This window comes from Bombus impatiens, unplaced genomic scaffold, assembly GCF_000188095.3.
Source record: "Bombus impatiens unplaced genomic scaffold, BIMP_2.2 scf_0491, whole genome shotgun sequence".
Lineage (NCBI taxonomy): Eukaryota > Metazoa > Arthropoda > Insecta > Hymenoptera > Apidae > Bombus > Bombus impatiens.
In genome coordinates, this window is record NT_176910.1 from 279,930 (window position 1) to 306,057 (window position 26,128).

General features: G+C 36.8%; 1 protein-coding gene across 4 annotated transcripts in view; it reads left to right on the forward strand.

Annotated features, from left to right (window-relative positions):
• The window catches only part of LOC100741705 (phosphoinositide 3-kinase adapter protein 1), a 43,859-nt gene that overhangs the window by 13,157 nt on the left and 4,574 nt on the right, over positions 1-26,128 (forward strand). Inside the window, exons 4-11 of one of the 4 annotated variants that reach the window (XM_033321783.1) lie at positions 1-399; positions 826-1,026; positions 1,146-1,423; positions 24,263-24,422; positions 24,683-25,070; positions 25,353-25,649; positions 25,744-25,879; positions 25,973-25,984. In XM_033321783.1, coding sequence (XP_033177674.1) covers positions 89-399; positions 826-1,026; positions 1,146-1,423; positions 24,263-24,422; positions 24,683-25,070; positions 25,353-25,649; positions 25,744-25,879; positions 25,973-25,984 — 1,783 coding nt within the window. In that variant the 5' untranslated portion in view covers positions 1-88. Of the gene's footprint in view, positions 400-825; positions 1,027-1,145; positions 1,424-18,155; positions 18,529-20,434; positions 20,847-24,262; positions 24,423-24,682; positions 25,071-25,352; positions 25,650-25,743; positions 25,880-25,972; positions 25,985-26,128 lie in introns of those variants that run through there. The other 3 variants (XM_033321784.1, XM_024368947.2, XM_024368946.2) reach the window with 3 other exon arrangements.

A 26,128-nucleotide genomic window follows, 5' to 3' on the forward strand; every position in this document is an offset into this window, starting at 1 on the left:
GCCTGCGTCGACAACGAGCGTCGCCTTCTCGCCGCCCTCCAAAGGACCAACGGGGCTGACGGCCCTGTTCCGGCGACGTCCTTGCAAAATGGGCACCACTTCGTCGGCCAGCGTCCTCTCCACGTCTACCACGAGTACTCTGATACCGCAGGAGAATAACAGAGGCAGTACCTCAGGCGCCTCCACGCCCACAGAAGAGAAGATGCCAATGTTGCCCAGAAATGGAACTGGTCAATGCGGAAACGGCGCTCATGGTGGTCCTGGTAATCAGAGAAGGAGTTTCAGAAATTTGTTCAGATCTGTTAGTGCCAATGCAGATCACGAAAGAACACAGCAGTTCCTGAAGGGTGATCCAAGACCTTCGGATGTTGCGCCACCCTCGCCGTATCTACCTCATAGGTTGGTGACTTTTTCTTCCTCTTTTTTTTTTTTTTTTGATGATATCAAACAGAAGTTTGAACTGTGCGTATTTAAATTCTTAACAGTTTAATGAAAATATAAAATGAACGAGCCGGAAGATAATTATTCTTACATTTCTGATATCAGATATAAAAATATATACTTCCTCGACTTTTTATAGCGACAATTACGTTATATCTGTGTGATGAGATTTAAGATGTGAAAATAAATAGTATTATTTGTTTGACAGCTTACCTGAGTCTTTCTCGTGATGCACTGTAAGAGGGTTAGAATTTCGAGTTTATGGAAGTTTTGTGAATTTTAAGTTAGCTGGGATTTCTTGTTCTTGTTGAAGACAAGAAATAAAATAAAATTTTTGCAAGGGATAAGAATACAAAATGCTACTTAACGTACTGTTCTCCACAGGTCACACTCGCATTCTGAGAACGACAGAAGACGTCCAGGCCGAAGCAGAGCTGTGTTGAAGTCCGCTAGCGAACTGCTGTCGAATGATATGGTGTACTGTGGATTGGCCAGAGATAATCACAATCATGATGATGACGACGACGATGACGATGACGATGATCAAGATTCGAACGAAGTTTTCGTTGGTGTCGATGACGCTAGGTCAGTAGTAAAATCAAGTGAGAATAATATAAATACAATAGAAATGTACATAAACACCCATAGTCTATTAATTAATACTAATGTAACGAACTGTCACTAAGTTGTTAAAATTATTTTAGGTACTACAACCTTTCATCCACGCTGCCAGCAACAGGATCAGCGGCAGCAGGTCGTAGAAGGCATTCGATCAGCACCTTCATAGGCAAAGATCGAGGTTCCTCGAGCAAAGACCACATCTCCAGAAAGCAACCACAAAGCCCCACAATTCTCGTAGAACCTGACACAATGGCGCCGCCAGCGCCTGTAGATACTGTAGATGGTGTCCATGTAGAGGACCGGAAGGCGAGATCTTGCAGCAGGTCCAGGCGCAGAAGACATCGCAGTTCTTCGAGCAGGGGTGAGTAGAAGTAAAACTAGCCAACAGCGATTGAGATTTTAACATTTTACTTAATGGAATTATATTAATACAGATGGGTTATTGATTACGAAAGACTATGAAACTATAACCAGATTACAAATAGATTTTGAAAGTGACTTCTCGAGTATGAATCACTTGGAATGAAAATGTCGAATATAACAGGATCCACAAAGGGCTAATGTATCAAGCAACGAAGACGAATTAACTCGTTCGAAATGTATGAAATTGAATGTCCTGCTGAATTTTAAAACCTTTCTTCTGTAAAAGGAAAAAGAAAAGAACAATGGGAAGTATAATGTATTGTATTTTCCACTGTAATCTTCAAATATTAAGACTACGAGTAGAATGAGTTAATTCGTCCTTTATTTTCCAATAATACTCAGCGAGGGAGCGACTTCGAAGAAGAATCGAGTCTATAAAAGCATCTCAAGAACTACATACCATACATACCATAATACCGTAGGATATTATTTCATGTCAAAAGTCCCGTCTACTTATTACTATTTCGATTTGACCACATTGATATATTAATGAATGGGTCAACGAGACTCAATTGGCCGATCAAGAGATCTTAGAATCGCGTGGACAGATCGAAACGAAGGGATGAATGTCGCGTTTGATTCTCATAGGCGAATATTCGCCGATTTCATTCTTTCCTCCTTGTCGATCAATCGCGGCGTGGCGATTATGGTCGGCACTCGAATGAAAAAGACCCGTAGTTCGTTCCCACGGGCCAGATTTCGCTTTGCACGCGCCCGCATGCTCGTTCGAATCACGTACAAAAGCCTCGTTACGAATTCGAACCGGTCCCGATCGTTCAACGACGATTCGCGCGGTGAAACCCATTGATTTTTTTAATCGAGTTTACCAGTTAAGTCCATATAGTTTGGGAAGAAATGCTGTAGGTGTGTGATAAAGAAATAATTTGGATCTCGATTAGTCTTTGTTAGAGAAGGGTTGTTGCATATTAAAATTTGATTATATTATTGTATTATAGTATTTAAACTAGGTTTGCATTAATATGGCAGGTAATTACACAATGATATATTATCGTTAGATTCTTCTGATCGGATAGAAACATTTGTAACAGTTTGTACAAGTTTTAAAACTCTCATCATAGAATATTGTTAAAAAGTAATACTTTGTGAATCAAAAAGGGTTTCATTTAAAATACATTTTCTATTGTGCTCTTGCTCAAACTCCAAATAAGTTGAAATTTCTGTGTGATCGTTATCAGGAATAATTCAGTGTTTGATTATTTCTTTTTCGAGAAGAAAAGTTGATGTATCTAAGAAGTGTCTTTTTATATTATGGCACACCATGATTAGGTAGTACATAGGTGGATAGGCAATTCAGGTTTGAAACGAAATTTTCATTCGATTATTTTCCTCCAGTGAAAGTAAGTAATGGTACTAGATGATTAGGAAGTAGATAATACTGACATGAATCGACTGCAAAGAAATATTAAATATCGATCGAAAAACTATCCCTTTCGTGATTATACTCTTTTCTTTAAAGTTCCATACTTTATGCATACTTATTTTGGGTTGTAATCATTGAAACATCCAAAAGTATCCCGAAAATCAATCAATCGAAATTTTTGCGAACAACAAACCCGAAAAGTGCAATTCTCATGGAAGCCAGGTTCCTCTTGGAATTCCAATTAGGAATCGCGGTCTTAAAGGAAATCCGGTGATCTTTGATCGGCTCGAAGAGATAATCTTCGGCTGTGGACGGACGTGTGTAGACGACACCCGGTCCCCGGAAGCCCAGTACTCTTAGTATTCGTCGAACGAGTCGCGTTTTCCGATCTGTGCTCGATCGAGACACCCGAACCCAAAACGCGGCAGATAGATTGTAAAATTTACGGCCATACGTGATCCATCGATCGTGGCGATTCCACATGATCCGACCGCGAGTCTCAGAACTTATGTCGTCCACGTGTCTCACGTGTTCCATTGTTGTTGCTTAATTAGCTACGGGACTTTCCGGTTCAGGCAATGCACATGGATTGGAAGCGTGTATGAGCTCCAAGGGGAATGCTGATTATATAAATATCTGTTCGAATGCAGAGATTGATAGGAAATCGATATGTGATTTGATTACGAGACGTAGAAAGTAAAAATTATTTCACGCTTAAATGCTATCATGAGCAGAATTTCACTCCACGTGAATTTTGTTTCAGTATTAACATTCTGTAACCATACCTATCATGCTAATATTATGTAATAATGCATTAGCCACTGCAAACAATGATTTAATCTACTATAATCCATATCTTCTATAAATTTTATATCTTCAAATATTAAATAATAATGAAGCATTTAGTTCTTATAATAATGACTTTCACTCGTGATCGTCTTTCTGATTTAATTTTGTACAATTAGGTATCGAAGGTAATCTCAGTTCTAGAACATTTATTGGAATTGAACGCAGAGAGGTTTTTATGGATGTATAGAAAAGTAATGAAGGATTTTGTAGATCTAGGATTAGTTGGGAAATTTAATTTCAAAATTATAAGAATTTTCTTAGATACGTAGAGTAATTAAAGATTTTACAAAATTGAATTATTATAATTTTGTATTTATATTTGGCGTTAAAAGGATCTTGGTTACGAGTGACTTTTAACATGTAAAATAGATTTCTTTTGATACTCTTTATTAGAATAAAAGTATTTCAGATTTACTGAAGTCTAAATAACAAGCTTCGGACAAAAAGATTCGAGGAGGCTTCCAAACGAACTCGTGGCTCTCCCCCGTTTCTGTTTTCAATTAAAGCCGGAAATGAAGCGTGGATATCCGCGCAGGCCAGGCTTCGAGAATCCTCGATTCCACCAACTGCGTTTGCAAACGCAGACGTCGAAGAAACACGGGAAAAAATTCAGGTTTCAGACCGTAGAAAATAAAGAACCGGCTTGTTGATTATTCTCGTATTTTCAACATTTATTACGCGATCAAAAAATATGTTATTAGAATGTATCAAACTTAAAGGGAATGAACCCAACTCAACAAACAAGTAGCTACGAGTAAAAATTCAACAAAATTCCAACATTCGAAAAACTGTATTTCTTAAACAAATTCGAGAGCATGATTTGCACATCACGTTAAAATTATTATTTACGAGAAACCTCTGAATAATTACGTGAAAAAGCGCTCCATCTGTCATGGAATGTTCAATACCATGTATTATATTATTTCGCTTAATCCTCTTAAGCTCGTGTTACGTGTACGCAAAATGGTACTCTTACGAGTTCTTAACAAAACAATAGAGACATTCGTTTTCAACGAAACCAGTTATCACCATTTGTAATTAATCTAGATCGTTGACGATTCGACAGGACTTCGCTCTTTAATTCCTTTTCTCGGAACTTTTCCTTTCGCTGAGGAAATTGCCAAACGCAATCAAGACAAATATCAAATTCGAACAGGCGAAGAATCAAAGAAATAACATCTCTGCTTTAACATCGACGATAACGAGATCGTCGTTCGCTTTAACCGGAAGTTTTCGTTCGCTTGTTGACATTGTCACGTCGTTCCCGTCAGTACGACCCGTCGAAAGGATACACTCTGCTTTATACTATATTTTCCATGGTGTATACGAGGCCACACGTAGCTAGCAGGATAAACTGTGTGTACGGGCACGACGAAAGAACCGGTGCATCCGGCTCTGCGGAATCGCGCCATGTTGCATCCGGACGAGACGTTGTCGTGACACTCTGTCCCCGGGTGTCGTTAAAACAAACCGTGTCGACATGCCACGCTGATTCGTATTCCAGCTCTACGACAACGCGACCTGTCGCGTTTCCGTTTCGACATCGGTCTTTCAGCCTTCCAGAGGGTGATAAATTACTAACCACCAAGAACATGTATACTTGATATTGATATCGATGTTGTTCAACGAATCGTGGCTTATGGACAATGTTTTCGTAAGCTTGTTACAATATATATGGTGTTCAACACGTATTACGTGTCACTGGAATGCTCAACGATGCTTTGGGAGTATTTTTTCTATAAATGAATTTTGCTTTATTCGCGAGAATAATTAGAATTTCGGAATCTGATGAAAAATTAGTGAGAAACTAATAATTTGCAATATCATTTTAACACTTCTATAGACAGGTATTATTGATAACACAAAATGTCACATTAATAGGTGCGTTTTAAACGAAATGGTGTCATAGAGGGTTTCTTCCCTATTTTTTTATCTTGTTTATATGCTTTATATTTTGACAGATTTGACAACTGACATCCTAATCTTACAGTCTTCGACAAGAAATTGTATACTATTTTAATATCTAATCTTGAAAACATCTTTACACGTTTATTTATCTAACATTCACTTTATCTAATCATTGGTAGAGCTGACAATTGTAATACTTTTAAAGTGTGGGAGGCTTTAATACCTCAAAACTGTTCACTCTAACATTACGAATTTAAATTAAATTCATCTTTTCGTTAAATTTCAGCCAGAAGATCATTAAAAATATAATATTTATCGTGTTTCTGTCGTGTCAACTCAAAAGGGCGTATCTGTAACTTTCGTGTAAATCGAGTCATTGCTGCCAAGTAGCACAAAAGTAATTCATTTATATGTTTATTAAATAAGAAATTTATATCTCGAGCGTGTATGATATCGATGTCTGGTTGTTAAATACTAAACGTAATTTTTTCAAATCTACCTTTCAATCAGATACGCCTATTTCAATTAACACGTGAGATATACTCCAATGGTCTTCAATTTTAATAGTTCGATATTCCGAATGCCAAAAAAGCATATATTTCATATAGTAAAATATATATCTTTCCTACATGCTGTTCGATTTTAACAAATCGATATTCCGTGTACGAAAATAAAAACATACCTGTCATATCGAAAACGATTTCCTTAACAGTCGAGAGTAAAATATTGCTATCGTGTGAAATATTTTTTAGAACTTGTCCGCGTTGTTCGATATCGGTTGTATACACCAGGAAATATGCAGTTAATTGTTCCCTCGCAGAGATGCAGAATAATAATTAATGATTCTGTTTCGCGTAACGAAGCTCGTCCGATGGCATGTTAAGCAGACAATAGAGCAGGTCGCGATAGATCTGTCTGCAAGATGCCGGTCAATAACCGTGAAATTAAGCATTCCACCGGCACATGCCTCTTTCCATCCGCGTATATATTTACCGGTTATACTTCCTGGTGTCGGTCGAGCACGATTTCCGGTCCCACCTTTGCTCGAACTTCGTTTCCGGAACGCGACTACTCGATTTCCTTCCCTCTCGATTGCCCTCTTCGATTTTCATTTAACGTCCTCCGTTCACGTGTTACACGTTGTTATTGTTCGAAATTAAAAACGTGATCTACCTACCAATCTCTTTTATTTTTTCTTTCCTTTTTAAGTAAGAAACAGCTTTTCATTATTTCTAAATATAAATCAATACTTTAGAAGGTATATCCGGAATGTTGTAAATAAAACAATTTTACAGTAATTATACACAAGTATAGAACATTGAAAATAGTTCGATAGTAGTTGCGTATATAAAAAATTAGAAACTTAAAAAAAGTTAAAAACAAATTAGGAATATAAAGGGTAGTATAATAGGAGTATAAAATATGTAAGAAATTGAACGTAGAAAAAAATTGGGAATGTGAAAAATTACAAAATTACGACAAATTAGCTATGTAATAAAGTGGGAATATGAAATGTTAGAAGGGTAAAAAGTTCAAGGATATTCGACTGAGATATGCTTAAATGCTTCCCTGCGTTGCTTAATTTTCCATGCTTCAGTTAACACAATACACGCACATATATTTTACTTCACTATACACGTCGCCAAGGACGAATAGAAATCCACCATATCTAGCATGGTAAAACACCAGCCACTGAGCATATTAATTAATTGAAAGTAATTACTATTTGATCGTTAACTCCAGGTATACCTGAGAAGCTAAAAATTAAAGGTTCCGTTCGCCAGGACGGAAGCCATCTTCCGTCTTTTTGCACCATCCGATCCTGGAAAAGAAGGAAATGAAATAGAGAGAGAGAGAGAAAGAGCTCTTCCCTTGGGGCGTAATTATTCTTAATTATCCCTCGGTCGTCCTTCGACATCATTAATCGCGCTAATTTGACCGGTTAACGAGCCAACCATTGGATTCAGCGAAGCAAAATTGCAAATTGCTCTCGTACTCCGTGGCTTGACCCGTTTCCACGAATTATTTCGATCTGATTTGTTTCTCTACAAGGAAATTTATTGATGTATAGACCAAAGACTAGCCAAACATCCGAAAACAAACAACATGGATCCTCTTATTGAGTGATCGACGCCACGTATCGGATGAATCATGTGTTTCTAACATTTTTCAAGGATATATGTATTTTAAATTGGCGCTAAATCGTAGAATTTATGAACTGGTAATCTTTTCTTTTTGCTAGTTGGAAAAATTGGATTCAGCAGAATGTTTGTTTTCGAAGTAAAATCCTTTCAAAATCTACATATTTTCCACTGCTACGAGTTTCTTCTCTTTGAGTCTGGTTTCATAGGTTCTTCAGATATATTACACGGACGAAATTATCCCAGCAAAGTAGAATTCACATTGAACAACCGTGAACGGCCAGTACCTAATCCAGAATATACGAAAAATCTCCGATTCATTCATCCCTTTCATCCGAACAATTGGTGCAAGATCCCTTCAAGAACATCCTCCTCTTTCTTCAACAGAAATCTTCATCCTCGAAAGAGTCACAATTACGAGGAATAATCGCGTGAAAATGAAAAAGAATCTTTTCTTAATTTAACTTTTAATGCAGTAGCTGCGCGTTAAAGCTCGTTCCAGCCCCCTGCTAAGAGCGAAAATGGATAAAATAAAGTTGTAAGGTTTAATGTCCCTCTGAAACGCGTTTCATCGTCTTTGTCCCACGTAGCAGTAATTATTTTCGTCAGCCGTCGCAGATCGAATTATAAAATCCCTATTGTGGCCTAATAGAGGCGCACAAACCTTTTAAACGAGGGTTAATTGCGACCAAGTGAAAAAAAGAAGGAGAAGAAGAAGGAGGGACCGCGATGGAGACTGCACGGGGAAACGATTTCGAGGCCCGATTTTGATTCGCGCCCTGGAAAGGGCTTCGTGATCGGAGCCGGAATGATCATCAAGTACCTAAACGAACTCTGATTGGTCAATACGCAATGTCCGGCAACTGCGATTTATTCGGTGAACCGGAAGTCCACTGTTGCTGCTCTGTCGATAACTCTCGTACGAATGTCACGTCCGTGCGGCAGTGCGTAAATCATTTGCATAATGTTTCAAACAATGCTCAGTTATCAAAAGGGATCGCGTGGATGATTGATTTGTCGAAACATTTGTTGACAAACGAGATTCTTTCATCCATCACGGTGGCCAGGCAGTGAAATAATGCGCAAAAGTTGTGTAAATTACAGGTTACGGAAATTAATAAATAAATAAGAATATAATAAATAAAGAGCCGGAGTAAGAAATAAATTACTCCACGAGAGATAACGTTCTTGACAAACAAGGTATGGACAAATTTGATTTGAAATATAGATGAAATTTGTTAATCCGAAACAACCATCTCAATTATTTTAGTTACTTTTATCTGAGAAATTACATAGATGGAGAATTTAACAGTTTTTAAATAATTTCGATTCTAATATAAATGCAAATTCTAAATATCGTGCTTGGTACATATTTGAGTAAGGAACGCAGTAAAATTATTTTGTAACGTAACTCTTACCAGCACATGAACGGAAACGTCTACTCGAGAAATGTCTACGAATCGACGCGAATAAATTATGCAACGGAAGCCGGCGAAGCTTGTTTCCGTGGCGGTGCAGAGCGATTTAGCGACAATCGCCGGTAAATACCGCGTGAAATGTCGCTGGCTGCAGGGACCAGTCGTCCCTTGTGCACCGACGTATAGTCGTGCCTATTTCTGTTTTTACAGCCGCCCCTTTATTATTTTTATCTGGCCGGCAGCCGCTTATTTTTGTGTTCATATGCATTTTCCATGGTGCGTCGACATTCAGCACCCATTCCCCCATAGCGTGGCGGCTCTTCTCTATTTTTACGTCATCCGTGAAAAAGTGTCCGGGGAACGGTACCGTGAATTTTACGCGAATTCGACGTCCCTCGGCCATTTACGTCCCCTATCTCGTCCCTGGGAAACTGTGCTTTGAAGTTTCATAAAATTATATTTTCCAAGCTTAATGATCTGCCTTCAATTTTACTGCGACAGTCACTGGCGTTAATTATCGAATGTTTGAGCACGAGGAGTTCCTCCAGTATTCCTTGCAATCCTTGCAATCCTTTAATAATATTTCTGCACTTTTACTGATATTTATGTAGAAATATTGCAATTAATCTCGCTTCAATTTCACTGCAAGATTCGCTGGTGTTGATTGTCGAATGTTTCAAGACGAGAAGTTGTTTGAGTTTTAGTTTTTGCAATCCTTTAATAATATTCCTAGCAATTTTACTGATATTTATGTGGAAATATTGAAATTAACCTTGCTTTAATCTTACTGCAGACTACCACTCGTGTTTTTATCTCAGTAGTGGAATTTTACTCGCCACGAAATACAAGTTATCGACGTTAATAATTTCTCGTGCATAATAACGACTTATCCTTTGATCTAGATACTTTACATTTTTAACAATATACTTCCTAGTCAAAAGCTTTTTATCGAGTTTCCAAGGGCTCAAATTTGGGATCGAAATTAGTATCCGGTGATTCAGTGAATTTCCAATGAATTTATTAGGCTTCCTAGTTACCTTCGCTCCTGTAGCAATTCTGTGAAAGTATAGGGAGATCTCACCTTTAGATACGGTAAATCCGTACCATCTTGTTTGCTCTTTCAGACACAGAAAAAGATATAGGTCTGCCACGATAGGAAAAGGCTATTTATTTTGAGGGACGTTCTCGTATCTCCTGATATATCTCTTTTCCTTGCATACACCTACGTTCTCCTCAGTGGTGTCTCGTAAAAACCGAAAAACCGATATTACTATCCATGAAATTTTTCTTCTGTAAATTTATTAATTTCATATCATTATCTTTTCTTATTTCAATGAATCAACTTTCGTTTATTTTTCATAATAATCCGCCAATTCTTGTATGCTCGATAAATATACTTATTCCAATAAAACTGATCCTAAATTTTAATAATTATTTTTATGATTTCTTTCTTTATGAATCGTTTCTATCATCAATAATTTATAAAAGTTTCTCACCATTAAAAACAAGATTCCTTGTTCTTTATACATTTTTAGTGCTCTAAATTAAAACACAAGATATTCCAACTACAAAAAATGCGATAAAATAAAAATATGTTTTTGCAAAATTACCGAATCACCAGGATTTGAAATAACTTCTTCTACGCAAAAGGAAGGACGAAATCAACATTCAAGTAAAGTTCAGAAGAGCTTGACCGAATTTAACTCGACAGAGCGTAAGCTGGCACAAAATTTGCATGTTTAACGAATCGACATAATCGAATGATCCCGGTCGCTCCTTTGTTTCCGTAAAGAGTCGACCGCCTACGAAGATCATGACTCGGAAAGTTTCGAGTTCGTTAAGCGTCTATCTTAAAAGTTCAAGAGTAACCAGACACACCTCTTTGACTCCATAAGCCTCATAAATTTATGCCACAATTTTCCGCTAGTGTTTCCCCACGTAGAAAAGTTTGTTTGAGTTGTAGAATAATAAATCACGAATGATGATAAAGAAGCCTGTTTCATTAAATAATTATAGCTTCTCGTTCGATCCATCTCGAATTACTTATTAATTGCTCATATGTATTAGTGATTATGAAGTTATTATTACACATTACATTAACGTTTTATGCTTCGTTATAATTTCCTTTTATATCCAATTCTTGGCGTTTATTGCTCGATTATTTTGTTGTTAAATCTTTCATAAGATAGCTATTTTATATTTAATATACTACAATTTTTTACTGCTCTGTATAGAAAGGAAATTGAGTTCAAATCGATGCTTGGTGATAAAAAAAATTGAAATAAGAACAATAGGGTGTCGTCTGGAACGATCAGATAATTATTGATTGATTGCTGTCAATTAAGTCAATCACAGAGTATTTATTATTTTTGTCGCTCTAGATCTACCAGTCGAGACGGAAATAAATTTTATGTAATTATAAAACTTTTTTTTTAGAGGGGAAATATCTCTAACACACATCCTACTTCTGTTTTATTAGAATTATGTATTTAATTTTTGAGACATGAAATTGTTTTTTATCTTCAATCCTTTTAAAACTGTAATTCGAGATTTATTGAAACTTCCTATACAATGATGAATCTTGTTATTATCTTTAAGTAGATAAATCTATAAAATTTATTTTAGATAATGAAAAATGTAAAAAAAATAAAATGTCTAGAGAGAAACCCCTATAGGAAGTAAAGTGTTTCTACATCATGTCCCACGGCTTGCCTATTTTCAGGAGCGATTCCAAGCTTGTAACTCGATACTCTTGTGCTCGAAACTGTCCAGTAAAAGGAGCCACTTTCTACCCGTGGATGTAAATATTTCTTCCGCATTTTTACGTTAAATCAATCTTTCCGTCATAACTTCCTATTTTCGAGAATAAGAGCACTTATTGAAGAAAATATAAAACGATCAAACTCTTGTACAGGAAAATATATCTATATCAAGCAGATCTTCATAAATACAATTTATAGTGAAATGACGCACATACTCCCATCTTTTAATAAATTCCCTCTAATATATTACACTTCCATTTAAGCTTAAATTAAATAAAACTTTTCAATGTTTCTAATATTTCTAACATTTTTTACAAATATCAAGCAACGCTACATAAACAAGATATAGTTACTTCTTATTTTGAATTATCGTATAAATCGCAATAATTCTTCTTTTTGCACATAATTCACTATCCATCTGTTTTCTTTTATAAAAATTATCTTCGATGTGTCTTAGGGAATTTTTGTAAGAAATATTTGCGATTACTTGAAATTTACGGAACTTACACGAATTATTACCTATAATATTACTCCCGTATTTTGATGTACCGCAGGGTGTTTTTCGATCTCGTGAGTATACGCGAGTTATATCATTCGATGGTGCCACGTGCAAGGGTCAAAATATCGAGAGGAGAAATCCCGGTGAAGGATTGGTTTCTTTATTATCTCCGTGGAAATTTATGAGTAACATAGATAAATTATATCTGTGAGAACTCCCGGCATCCTGTATACGAGATAGTTCTAACGAATAAGGGCCACGGTGATTTTTTGGTTCAATCAGTGCCAACCAGATAATCCTAATTTACAGTCACCGCTGTCTCCTTCGTCTTCAATTCCCTCTCGTTTCTTTGGAGGAATCGTGCCATTAAAATCTTGGAAATTCGTAACATCGCTTCTAAGGAGATATTTAAAAGAAGAACGAGCTTTTTACTGAGACAGTGGGAAAGAAAGAAGTATAATAGAAAGAGTAAAACGCATCGTTTCATTCCTGCCGAAGAAGAAGTTAATCGTGAGAGCCAATATTACAACAATTTGCGCTTGAAGATATATTTCACGTACAGTACTTTTTCTCCATCCCTGACTCAAAATAGATACATTTTTTATCGAAATAAATTCTTAAAGGGATAAAGTGGTCTGAATAAATTTTTATTCGGATAAATTCTTACACGAATAGTTTCTCATTCGAATAAATTCTTGTTCGATTAGATATTCTGTCATTATTGGCGAAACAAATTTTATTCCTTATCTTTATTCGTTACCAGTTATCCGAGTACAATTTTGCTCAACTCTGCGACGCAACGACATCACCACAAAGAATGTCATAGGAAACGCGTTGGCAGACGCGTTGTCGTAGCTGTGTACTGCAATTCGTTCGTTCGCGCCGCTAGAAACCCTTTTTCTTGTCAGGCCTTCGTTCGCTGGTTCCACGAATTCGCGATTTATATCTCTCGACGCTGCTAAATATGACTAATTACAAGACGTCGAGTGGCGTTCAGCACCACGCGGCTCTCTTTAGGTACGTAATAGTCTGATCTTTTCTTTTAATTCAGACCAGGTAATAAGATTCAATTATCATCTAGAGGATTTCTGCCAACAAATTTTGCACATTTTCTTCTAATTTATCTTTCTATATCGAAATTTCGAGCTGTTTGTTTCGTCGAATATGTTCTGATCATGAATAATCGACTGAGATTTTTGAAGGATTTCTTGAAAAAATGAGAGTAGTTGGTGTAGTGATATTAAATCGTTAGTTTTTAAATACTATGTTTACTTTTTCGTTATATAGCTATATTTGCTTCACGATATTGTTATGAATTATGATTTAGGAGTCTACTACAGAACAATTGAGATTTCTCCTTATCTGAAACTTTGTCAAAGTCCAATGCATTCAATGATTATTCATGTATCTTTTGTGTCTATTACAATTCTATGGAAACGCCTATAGAGAGATATGGATTTCGATGTGACTGATATTGCATCGTCTGTAACCCATATTTGTAATTAGTCATTTGTGCCAGACAAACGCGTGGATTAAAATGGTCATAACACGTAAACACGTGTTACTTAATTATTCGTGACATATAATTATATGTCATTTAATTATGCGAAATAATTTGCGCAAAGGAATATACAACAGTTTGGAATATAAAATATAATATGTGAACAGACGAGTGCAAACAATTCTCTTTCTTAATGAAATAATATTTTTCTCTATAAATAATCTTTGTCTTTTTAATTAAATAATCGTTGCAATGCTCGACGTTGCAGGTCCAAGAGGACTTGGACAATAATTTAGCAACTATACAATATCAGTAAATCGATAAACCGCAAGTTATAAATCATGAGATTTCTTCTTTATAATTTTAAAACATTTCATCCAATAAATCCTACGTAAAATGTATTAGTATTGGTAACTTGTAACTTGTACAATTTTCTCTAATAACAATTCAATTGCGCGAAACGAAGAGAAGAACGATGATGTTTACGAATTCGTCCGAGACAGAGACTGATAAAGCGTCGCCAGTTTGCCTGATTTCGTGGAAATTCTCGCCTAGAAGCATATAATGGCAGATAAATTTTCACGTTCCACAACGTTTCGCGCCCGTCTCGTCTCGCTGCATTACGCGAAACGAACGATTAATGAACCGTTTGCGGTAAACGATTAATTATCGAGGAAAAGTGGGAGAAAGAAAGAGAGGAGAAGTCGCTAATTTCGTATCCATCGCGATATCCCATGGTTGTGTTGTTGCATGAGACCGGTGATATAGAGCACTGCATGTTTTTTAATGCGCGTTTCTGAATGACGATAATGACCACGCTAAAATACGAGTTCCCGTCAGCTAATTGGCGGTTAGCTAAAGATTAAGAGGTGGATTAGGTTGAAATAAAAATCCAAAATGAATCGTCGGTGTTTTGAATTTTCTTCTTTTCATACAGTAAGCAAGGGTGTAAAGAAAATACTGCGATAGAAAGTAATTCAGTTTTCAAAACATGCTGAGATTTTTCAAGTCTTACATGCTTTTTCACTCTCTCGCTGCATTATCTTACCTTCGCGTTACATTCTTTCTATTCCTTTTGCTCGAAACTTCTCCAAGCCAATAGAAATAAGGGACGAAAATCTTCTCTATGCTTCTTCAAAATACCACCCGTTTAATACGATACCTGATGTAACATTAAATTCCCGGTTACCAGCTCAACAAACAAATTATCGTTCCCATAAACATCGAATGCTTTCCACCAACTTTGCTATCAATCTCAATCCAAACCATTAATCCTGCGTACCTCAACATTGAAGCCTAACATAGTCTTGACATACTAGTAACGTGGTACACAACTTGTTATGCGCGACACGCGCAATAAGACGCCGCGACGCCGTGCTCCGAGACCTTAAGACTCGTATTCTCAGCTCGGTCACTCGGACGGCGGCCGCACGCCGCACATACTCTCTTTCTCTCCCCGACCGTTTCCTTAATTGGAGAGGCCCAATTTCTCAGTTAGGGGGTTACGCGAGGGTCGAGCATCGACCGTAAACGAATTACTATCGCGTTTAGACTGTCAAATAAAATATTCGTCGGACAGCCGGCGTTGTTCAACGCACGTTAAACGCTCGTCAAATTATAATCGAGCCCAAGGGGCGCTTATCTAAGTTCAAGGTAACAAGTAGAGGCTTGTCCTAGATGTTCCTTGCGTTGAACAAGGGAAAAAAGAGCTGACATACCGACTCTGAGAAAGACTCTCTCTCTCCCTCTCTTTCTCTGCCTTTCCCCTCGAGGGACTAACTTCTTGTTGTACTAAGTAGTTGACGATAAATAGATTAGATTAGAGAAATTGGGGTATCTTTTTTTCTTCGATTAAAAATTTGTAGTCGAAGAAATATTTGGGGGGATTTTTCTTGTTTCTTACGTTGAATGAATGTAATGAAGTTTCTTACATGAATAGAAAAAGGAGTAACTTTCTATCTCTGAGAGAGATTCATTTGTAGAAATTGCTTCTTGACGATAGGATTTTTTTTTCTTGAATAAAAAATTTGTTTGGAGAAATGATTATGTTATGTTTTGTTATACATTTAATATTTAGATTTTATCTTCTGATGTTTAAAACCACGCATACGTAGTTGATAGAGATAAATCGTGTTTTAATGGAGTAGTCTTCGTCGTTTCCGCCGCCAAGTAATACCTGGAAGCAATTATTTTCCCGTTCCTTGTTATTCCACGGGCACACATCAGACGACCTCTTCTTTCGTTTTCTATGGGAGGAAACGCTATCCAACGGAAGCGATATACTGTAATTGGTGTCCTTTAAAAACCTGCCGGAATCCTTCTAAAACGAAACCCTTGCCTTTATGATGATTTTATTGCATCTTCCTTTGTAGATGTTTCTTTGAAACAAATCTATCCGCTTTTACTACTTCTCCTTGTCGGACTTTGTATTTCCAAATAGAATAAATTCTCTTTCTAAATTTTCATAAAGATGTTGGAACAGTTTCTCATAAGAAATAAATAGCACAAAATTCAAATACATTGCTTTTATACAAATTTTCATTCGTCTTTTTTTGTTAACATGTATATAATGTTATCAAATAGAGTAAGCTTTATTTTCAAATTTATACAAAGATTTTTAATCCAGTTCTCTAGCTTTTTTTAAATCTTTTATTCTTGCAAAAAATTTCTAGTTAAACTATTTCAACAATTCTCGTTAAAATTATACGTAAGACGGTTGGCTATTGCGTCAGTGGAGAACAAGCATCGCGTACGAGACGCCTTTGCGCGAAGAAAAAACGTAGTAGCACGTCGTGCAACCTCCTAGCAGACGGTTTGCAGCGGCAACGGAAATAGGAGCGTGTAAAAGGGAGCCGCCTAAACGCGACTCGCTGGAATTTCGATTTCGCCGTGAATGGACGTCCTGTTTAAGTTTTTTCGTCGAGAAAATCGCCGGCAAGCGTGGTTCAACTCTCCACATGTGAGCACTCTTTGTATCTCGGTGTCAAGTACTCCGTGGAGAACTTAATTTGTGGAAAAAGAAGGAAATTAAAGGGAGAGGAAAGAGAAAAAAATAAGAGAAAAAAATGGGCACTTGGGCGATATCGTTAAAAGTAGTATGATTCAGTGGTAAAAGAGTTTTCATGAATTTAGTATTTTTTCTACCATACTAACAAAAAGTAAAAATCGTTGTAGTATAATACAAGTACTTATTATAAAATACTGTACTCAGTCTAGTCGATTTATACTAACGATAATAGAACTATATACATACTTCATGAAAAATATAATAAATTGGTACTAATGAATGGGCATTAATTAGACAAGAAGACCATCATTTGTATATGTAGGCGAGTATTTCTACTTGCTTTTGTATCAAAAAATTTTCCTAGTATCTTCTCGATTTTCATAATTCTGCATTTAACGTGTATCATACAAAATGAATATGCATAAAAAAATTTAGCAATAATTGGGAAGGATGTTTGCATCGCGATTACCATGTTCCTGTTTAGGGTCACAGACTATTTATTTAGGATGTGTGAGCTTGCGCGTCTTTCCTTATCTCGAGAGATTGCGAAGTCCGCGAAAAGAGCGCATCAATTGCAGGCTAAAGAGTACGGGAGTTTCATTCGAAGACGAGTCGTCTTGTAAAGCGATCCTGGAATACCCGCGCGCTTCTTTCTTAATTAACTCAATTAATGACTAATTAAGCCAGCCCGAGTAGACAAAGCGCGATCGCTATCAGATCTTATTTTCGAAACGAAGCGCCGATCTTTCTACTCATATAACGACTCGTTCTTCGTAACTTTAACTTAATTGCACGATAATAATCGCTTTTAAAATGAAGAACAAACAAAAATATCGTACTTAATACCAAATATGTAATCTCGTGTAAGAACATGGTTAAAAGATAGGTTAGGAAACTGATCATTATTCTAGTTTCTTATCACGACGTGTATCGTGCTCGTTTAACTCCGTAATACGGAATAATTAATTTCACTCTAGCGCAAAATGTAAATTGTATTACACGTTTGAAATTACTTCTACTTTGTAATTCTAAAATTGATGAGAACGTTAAAGTTTCGCGTCGCGTGCCGCGGTTCTCACGCGAGGCAACCACGTGGATTCCCAAAATATTTGAACGTGGCGTCTGCGCAGATCTAAGCGCAGCTGGTCACGCATGCGCGCGATCCACGGAGTTCCCCGAACGCATCTCCCGAATCAACCCTCGAGATGATGTTCAGTGACGAGGCGCGCCGCGCTGCAGGAGGACGTTGTTTTTTCTTCTATTACCATTTTTCGTCCGTTCCATCGACATCTTCGTTCTCCCTTTTTCTCCTTCGATTTATTACTTTTCCCCGTACCAAAAATCATTGGTATTCCGCATCGAATGGAACGTGTCGAGCAAACTCTTCACGGTGACGTACAAAATTCGTGCAAATCCAAAGGCAACGTGTTTATATGGGGTGTAAAATGATTGGTACGATGTGTTCGTGTTGAAAATTCATAGACTCGACGATTAACAATTGTGAAAGAGATATTACATTGGGAAAATGAAGATCAAAGAAGAGAATCATTATGCGAAAAGAAGCATGGAGTACTTTGGTAATATTATTTTCTTTGTATTTAATTATTAATTGTCTAATTTTAGATTATTATATATACAGGTATATTAACAATACGAAATTTTGTTGAAGGAAAATTCCTCGACCATAACCGATCCATTGTATTGTTTACAAATGTGCTCCAGTGTTCCATATATCGTTATAAGGGTGCGTTTAAAAGCGTCCAAAATCATCATGCGCAACAATAGCTGAATTAAAAATTCTAATGAACCGTTGTGACGCTATTGACGCGCCACTGCGACGCCAATAAAAAATGTATAGACTGTCTCGATCGCTAATCGATCTCATCGTTAATCGAAAGAGCGTATATAGGGTGTTCAGAAAGGTCTAGGTTAATCTTCGTTTTACAGTAGAAAATATATTTTCTTATATAAAGTCTATTATACTTTCTAGCATTACTCGACGAATTAAATACAAATATACCAGTTTTCATCAGACGGACCGTAAATTTTAATTGAGTACTGTCCTAAAAATCCAAAATATTTAATTTAGCTATCGAGGCGATCGATTGATCGTCTTTCTGCCGTCAGTTTATTAGTTTGTATATTGAAAAACTAAAATCAAATAATAAGTAACTCAAATACAACTCACGATTTCTAACAACGATTCTAAATAGTTGAGTAAAATTGTACAGTTTAATATTTAAAAATTACTACGAGGCGAAAACGGCTAAGAAAGGAGATCATGTTTGATATAGTTAATAACATCGAACAATATTTATGAATAATAATTTATTTCCATTTTCAAGGGACGAATCAAATAATTTTCTTCCTCTTTTGCGTCCTAAAATTACTCTCATATTATTAGGTCCGCGTGTTTCGCAACACCCTATATAGATATAATTCTGAAAAGGAATCGCTCGTAAACAGGACACGCGTATTCCTCGTTTTATCCAGCGAAAACCGCAGAATTGTTTTTTAGTTATCAGGGACGTAGATAGGTGTGTTGACGAAGGACAAACGACGAGCGAACGGGGGATGAAATCTGAGAATTCGTAGAAATTATTTATAAAGCGTCCTTCGAGAATTCCCCGACGGAGACAATTTCGTGCATTCGAAAGCGTGTTGTCGTCCTGATGCACCCGATGCGCAGGATATGCAGTATATGCTAATCGTATGCAGGGACCCGTGCGCCGCGCCGAATACAAATGCCAGCCACCATCTTTGCGACGTTCTAGCCTTTTCTTCTTTACACGATCGCTTATTCCTACCATCTATCGTGCTATGTGACGAGCTTCAACGGATTTTTCGATTAAACTATCAACGATAAATTTCATTTGAAATATCCTATTAATATTTATGTAATATTAATATTTATACTTTTATCGCCACTAATATTTACATACATATATTATTTTAGTGTATAATTCTGTTACATTATTCGAAATTTTATATTCCAATTTTAATTGTAATTCGCTCTTGTAAGCTATTAAAAGATTTTCAAACGAATGTACGCATTTCTGAATTTCTTAAATTGTTACACGCTAGACGCGTCAAAGATTTCGTTTATCTTTCGATGAACGATAATTCTTTCTTTCAATATTCTAATCATCGAATTATATATCGAAACAACTTCCAATTTGCGAATACAGCCTCGGTTTTCCGATATATTTGTAATATAATCAGCGTAAAAATTCTTCTCGAATTCCTCTTTCTTTTACAGTGTTCCTAAAAAAAAAAAGAAGTACATTTATATACGAATAAAGAAGAGAAAAGAGAGCAAGGAGAAAAAGCCACATCCCCAGATGTGACAGAACTTTGTCTCCATCCCTTGGCAACCGTTCAGATCCAAAACAAACGAAGACACTCGTATACTTAATATTCCACGTTCGTCCATCATAATTATAGGCATCGTCTAATTTCTGAGTCCGTACGTGAAAACAATGACGCGAACGTCGATCATTGGTGGGGGAAACGATTCGAATTCGACGATGGTCATTCCACGTATCGAATCGATCCTTTCGAACCGGTCAGTCGTCGACGATAAATCGAAGGTGTTCGTTCAATCCGATCCTCCGTGTCCTTTGAGTGAAATTCTTCTCGAGAACAGTTCATTTTATTTCTTTCTCCCTTTCCATTTCATCATCGACGATGAAAGAAAACACGAATCGGTGGTAAATACGCGAATAATTCGTGTTGGTGAATATTTGGAGGGTGAAACGGCACGCGCGAGAAAGAAACCGAATGAAGGAAATGGCCGAGAAGTTTGTCCCGCAGAAAAATATGGCGAACACGTGCGAAACGCCACGGTCCCGGCGACGAAACCGGCCGACTTTCTTGGATTTGTCCAACATCACGCGTAAGTGTCTCGTTTTGCTCGTAATTTATGTACGCCCGTGTCTTTCGACTTATTTCTCCTGTTTCGCATCTCGCAGCAAAAAGTTTCGTGACTTAGGAGATAACTCAGAGTCCTGGTTTTTGTCAAAATGATTTATACATTATGCTTTCTTTTTACTCTTTCGTGGAAGCTTCAAATATTTCCGTTTGTCTCTTATTGCGTGAAAAATTACGTACACTTGAAGTATAAACACGGATCTTTCGTATCTTCAGTGGATATAATAGTTTTTGAAGGGATCTGAAAAAATTCATATAATATCTTCAAACGTTCTAAATTAACATTATCGCACAATTTTTGACAAATAATTCGTTCGTATTTGTTGCACACATTGTACAATAGATATACAATTACAATTGTACAATAAATTAAAAAGTAAGAGTATGCTCGGAGGAGATACATCGAATATTTTTGCCTTAAATCCGAGAAATAGGATTCAGCAGGAACGGAGAGTAGTTGCAGAGACTGCAGTAAATATTAAATATAGGTAGATGTGGTAAATTAAAGATCTCGAGGTACGCGAATAGCCAGTCTGTTTGGACGAAAGTATATTAAGAAATGCATTAAAGGGTGCGCTGCAAGGGAAGTTTCTTTCTGCCTGATGTTCACTCGAGTACCACGATATCGTTGCACAGTTGCAATAATTGTGATATTGATATCTCATCAAGTTCTACTTCTTACGCGTCCTTATAAAGAATTTGTAAATCTGTAAAAGTAAACAGCAACGTAATCGAGTAAAAAGTGCATAGAAAGAAGAATTTCGACAGAATTCAACAATTTTTTAATTCGCGAAGGAGAATAAAAGGAGTAGAAAGCCGATCGACGTCGATTCGAGAGTGCAATAGCGGAATTATATTTTTCGAAAACATCCGTTATAATGCTTCCTGTCGTGCAGGCCAGGATCGTGTTACGAAGAGCGCACATAACGGCTCGCGACTTTAATCGTTTGCGACTATTAATTCGGTGGAAGACCGGATACGCCGAAAACGGAAGCCACGCGCGTCACGTAGCAAACGCAAGAACCTCCAACATGGCGACTAGAGAAGCCAAGTACGGGAAGGAAGATCTTTCAATCATCAATCCCCTCTAATACGTTTATAATTGAAAAGGAATATTCTTGCCACGAAAATATATTTTTTCTTTTACGTTTCCATTATTATATAACATATTCGAAGCAGAGTACTCGTTTAGTAATTGAGAGAAATTTCTGCTATTTTAATATGTTCATTTAAAAAATTAACAATAATAATCGAGTATTAATGAAATAATAATAAATGTTAACGGTAATATGAACAATCCATCTATGATAACTGAGAAGAATTCTCAAGAATATGAGAAGATAGAGACAAGAAGTTAGGAATATTATTTTTATCTAAGCCTTTTTTCTTTTAACGAGAGAGCAAAGTTTAGGCCAGTTCGACTCGATGAAAAGGTTGACGTTCGCATCACATTATGTGTTCAGGATGGAAACCACGTGTTACGAACACGGAAACGAACCCTTTGCACCGGCTATGGTGTTCTTCTATTCTTAACAGTGCGTTTATTTGTCCGCGGTTTTCACGGAAAACTGTGCGCGTACAGAGGAATAAGGGAGAAAATGAAAGTTTACCCCGTGCCCGGTTATTTTCAGAGTCTTCGTACCCCAGCAAGGCTATGAAGCTTTCCATTCTCCCATAACTCCATCATCGTTTCGATTCCGATGCATCTTTAAATCCTTACTCATTATACAACTATGTGCTTTGAAAATAATTCTCCTCAGTTTTTCCTCTTATATTTATTTGTTTCGCACTATGATAACTTTGCCGTTGAATACAGTTGTACAATTAAAGGCTATTAGCCAAACTATTTTGTTAACTTCGTTATTTTTCTCCAATTTAAAGGATATACCAAATTTATAAAAAATAATTGATTATTATAGATCCAAATCTTTTTTTTCTCTCTTCAGACTGCACAGTAGACACGAATAAAGTTCTGCTATTTTTCTATACAGAAGGAAAGGGAAAATAATTTTTCTATTGAAAGGAAAATAGAGAAGGAGAAAGTTGTATTATTCTTTGTGCCTGATATATGTAAAGACTTGAATAAATATGTTTTTAAGTCATCAAAATTCTTCATTCACAAATGAAACAAAACTTCCATGTTTCTCGGAATTTTGACATTCATAAAAAAAACTTTTGTTTTATTTAGGAGACTAATTTACTATTTACATTATTTTTACTTTATTTAAAAACTAACTAAATTACGTTAGTTAGTAAATGTATCTTATACGTACCATCTTACCTACATTATACAGTGTCCCATCTTTTACCATTTATGAGCTTAGTTCAATGAAACCTGTCGAACGACAATCGATAATAGACAGGGTGTTATAATCGAAAGGGATGGAAAAGAAGAAAAAGAAAGAGAAAGAAGAAGAAAGAGAACGAAAGTGAACTCTTTCTAGTTATTTTGGGATGCAGGGATCATAAGCCCTGGTGCGTTTCCAGTCGGTTTCTGTCAGATATCGATATCAACCGGCACAAAAGCCCCGTTGTACAAGAAACGATCGTGGTTATGGAAAATGGACGACCCCATTAATTATACCATTGTACGCTCGATAAACTCACGAGCTGCTCTTTCTGCCGACTACTGTGAAACGTTTAGATAAGCCATGAGCCTCAGTTTCGCGCGTTCACTGTTCCACGACATATTTCAAGGTTACCGACTCAAGTATCAATCACATACTTTGTAATTCACGAATTTTCGAAAAACGAAATTGATCAGCTTGCGATTGATATCTTGTGAGTGGGTCACGAGATTAATAATAATTTTTACGTTCCTGTCAAATCAAGCACTGACGTGGAAAAGATTCAATGAAATTGAAAGATACTATCTCTACTCATATCATTAACGAATCATACGAAATTAAGCGGAGTAAAGTATATTATTATTTTATCACGATGATCATCACTGATGATTCATCAAGATTTTCGCGTGACGGCGTTCGCCCGTGTTAATCAGACATCTCCGTGATGTCGTTTTCTCGAATAATGCGGAACAAACGCATTAGAAGGGTATTATTTCATTAACGTCGCGTGTCGCGAGCCGCATTAAGCGAAATTGAACGCGACTCCGCCGGGGGAGAAAACTAAAGCAAGGTGTGCCTTCCCGCTAATGGCTTGTACAAATTAACCTGATCGTTAATTAAGACCAGGTGTAAATAGCAGGAGTTATCGATTTATTTTACGCTGTTATTTTACCATTTTTTCTTTCTCTTTTCTCTATAATTATTCTACTCGAATTTAGTTTTTATAAATTGGTAACCTGCTTTGTCTTTACAATATTAAAATGAATAGACGAACGTACGACGAAGTTTGAGGAATTAAAATAAATTGTTGCAGGATCTCGTTCAGCGACTGGACTGTCGAAGATCGATTCACATCCCGAAGATGATGTACTGTTCGTGTCGAGCAAGGACAGCGAAATTTCGAGTCTGTGGGTCAATTACCTCACTGCCTGTTTCGAGCAGATCAGCAGGCAACAAGGCCGGCCGCCTTTCAAGTAAGCAGATCTTAGTTTCATGAATTTATTGACAAACGATTCGTATCATACAGAATTTCTTCATTAGGATTTTTCGTGCATACAATAAGAATTCACATTCGAATAAATGGATTTCTATTATATCGTTGCAAAGTATAACCATTCTATATAATTTCTAACATAATTTCATACTTCATAATTTCTAACTATGTTTCCATCATCGTTGATAAGTTTTTAATCACATCTCTTGAACTATTTCTCCATCAAATCGGAAATTACAGAGTTCGTCACGTAACAATCGAAGAATCGATGCAACCTGGCACCGAGGAGAGGATTCGATCGGCTCGCTTGCAGATCGTCGTCGTGTGTCCAATATTGTTGGAACGAGTGCAAACTCGGCCAGAACACGCGACGAATCTCTCCAGACAGCTAATCGCCGACAAAGTACTAGCGATGATGTTGGGTGTCCACGATAGTCACATCAGCGACGTCCACAAGTCGATTCTGGTCTCATACAATCAGTGGAGAAAATTCTTCGTGAAAGACCAGGACGAAACATTCGTTGGTGAACTTCTGGGTGCCGCGGTTGGAATTCTTGGCACAATGCCGCCTCCTGCGTTGAGGAGCGACAAAACCGCCTTTTCGGTTCATCCGAAAAAAGTGAAGCTGGTAGGTAAATCACTGCAGACAATTTCGTTGAATTAAAGCAAAAAGCTAAATGGCAGCGAACGATTTCATTAACTTCAAATAAAATTTTATCAACTTAAAGAACAAAAATACTTCTATTGCTTGTATGATACTTTCAATCCTGCATCTTCTATACATGTAATCGCTACAGATATACATATATATTTAAACAAGCTTGATTATGGAAGTTTCTGGGTTTAAGTGTGTTTCCAAGAAGAAGAAAAAAATATAAATTTAATATAAAAAGAAAATTAATACTTTCAGGGTCATAACAGGATAATCGCGTTGTTAAACGACCCATTACGACCTGAGGACAATGTATCAGTGATCGTGGATCGCTGCGGCGAAGCGATCGACATCGCCCACGTTAAACGAAGAAATCCCTATGCCCTGCAATTCTCCATTCCCGACAGATGTTTAGAGGTATCGATGTTGGTCGGTGTTCGTATAGCGAAGAATGGTTGTCCGCTTGGTGTGAGGCAAGTAAAATGCGAGAGCAGGCTCAGGGAACTCGATCAAATCCTCAGAGCCCATGACAATCCCCTAGAATTTATGTGCCAGGTAAATGCGAATAATAGTTTGATAGATTAAATTCGAAATTCTTATGATTATCCAAATAGATTCAAATCTGGTAAAAATTGAATTTCATTCGTAGACCTTCGGCTTTAATCCTGGTGATCGCGAAAAATTGGACAACTGGATGGTCCACGCGTTTCAACGAAACGTTCCACCGCATTTCAATCTCCTGTCTACGCCCAGTGGGGTAGTGTCTACCCAAAAAGTTCACTCAAGTGAGTATTTGTTGATTTGAAATAGTTTAATCATTGACAAATGTATCTGTTGAAAATATTAAATATTGTTTGTTTCGCTTGCTGGACTAATAGAAAGGCTGGTTGGTAAGAACTTATGAATCTTATTGTTAGGAGATATCCTACGATCCGGAATTTGAATTTAAACATTCAGATTTAGATTAAAATTTCATTTCATAGTTTTTAAGTCAAGTTCTGAATTTTTATACAGATATGATAGATTAAGAAGTA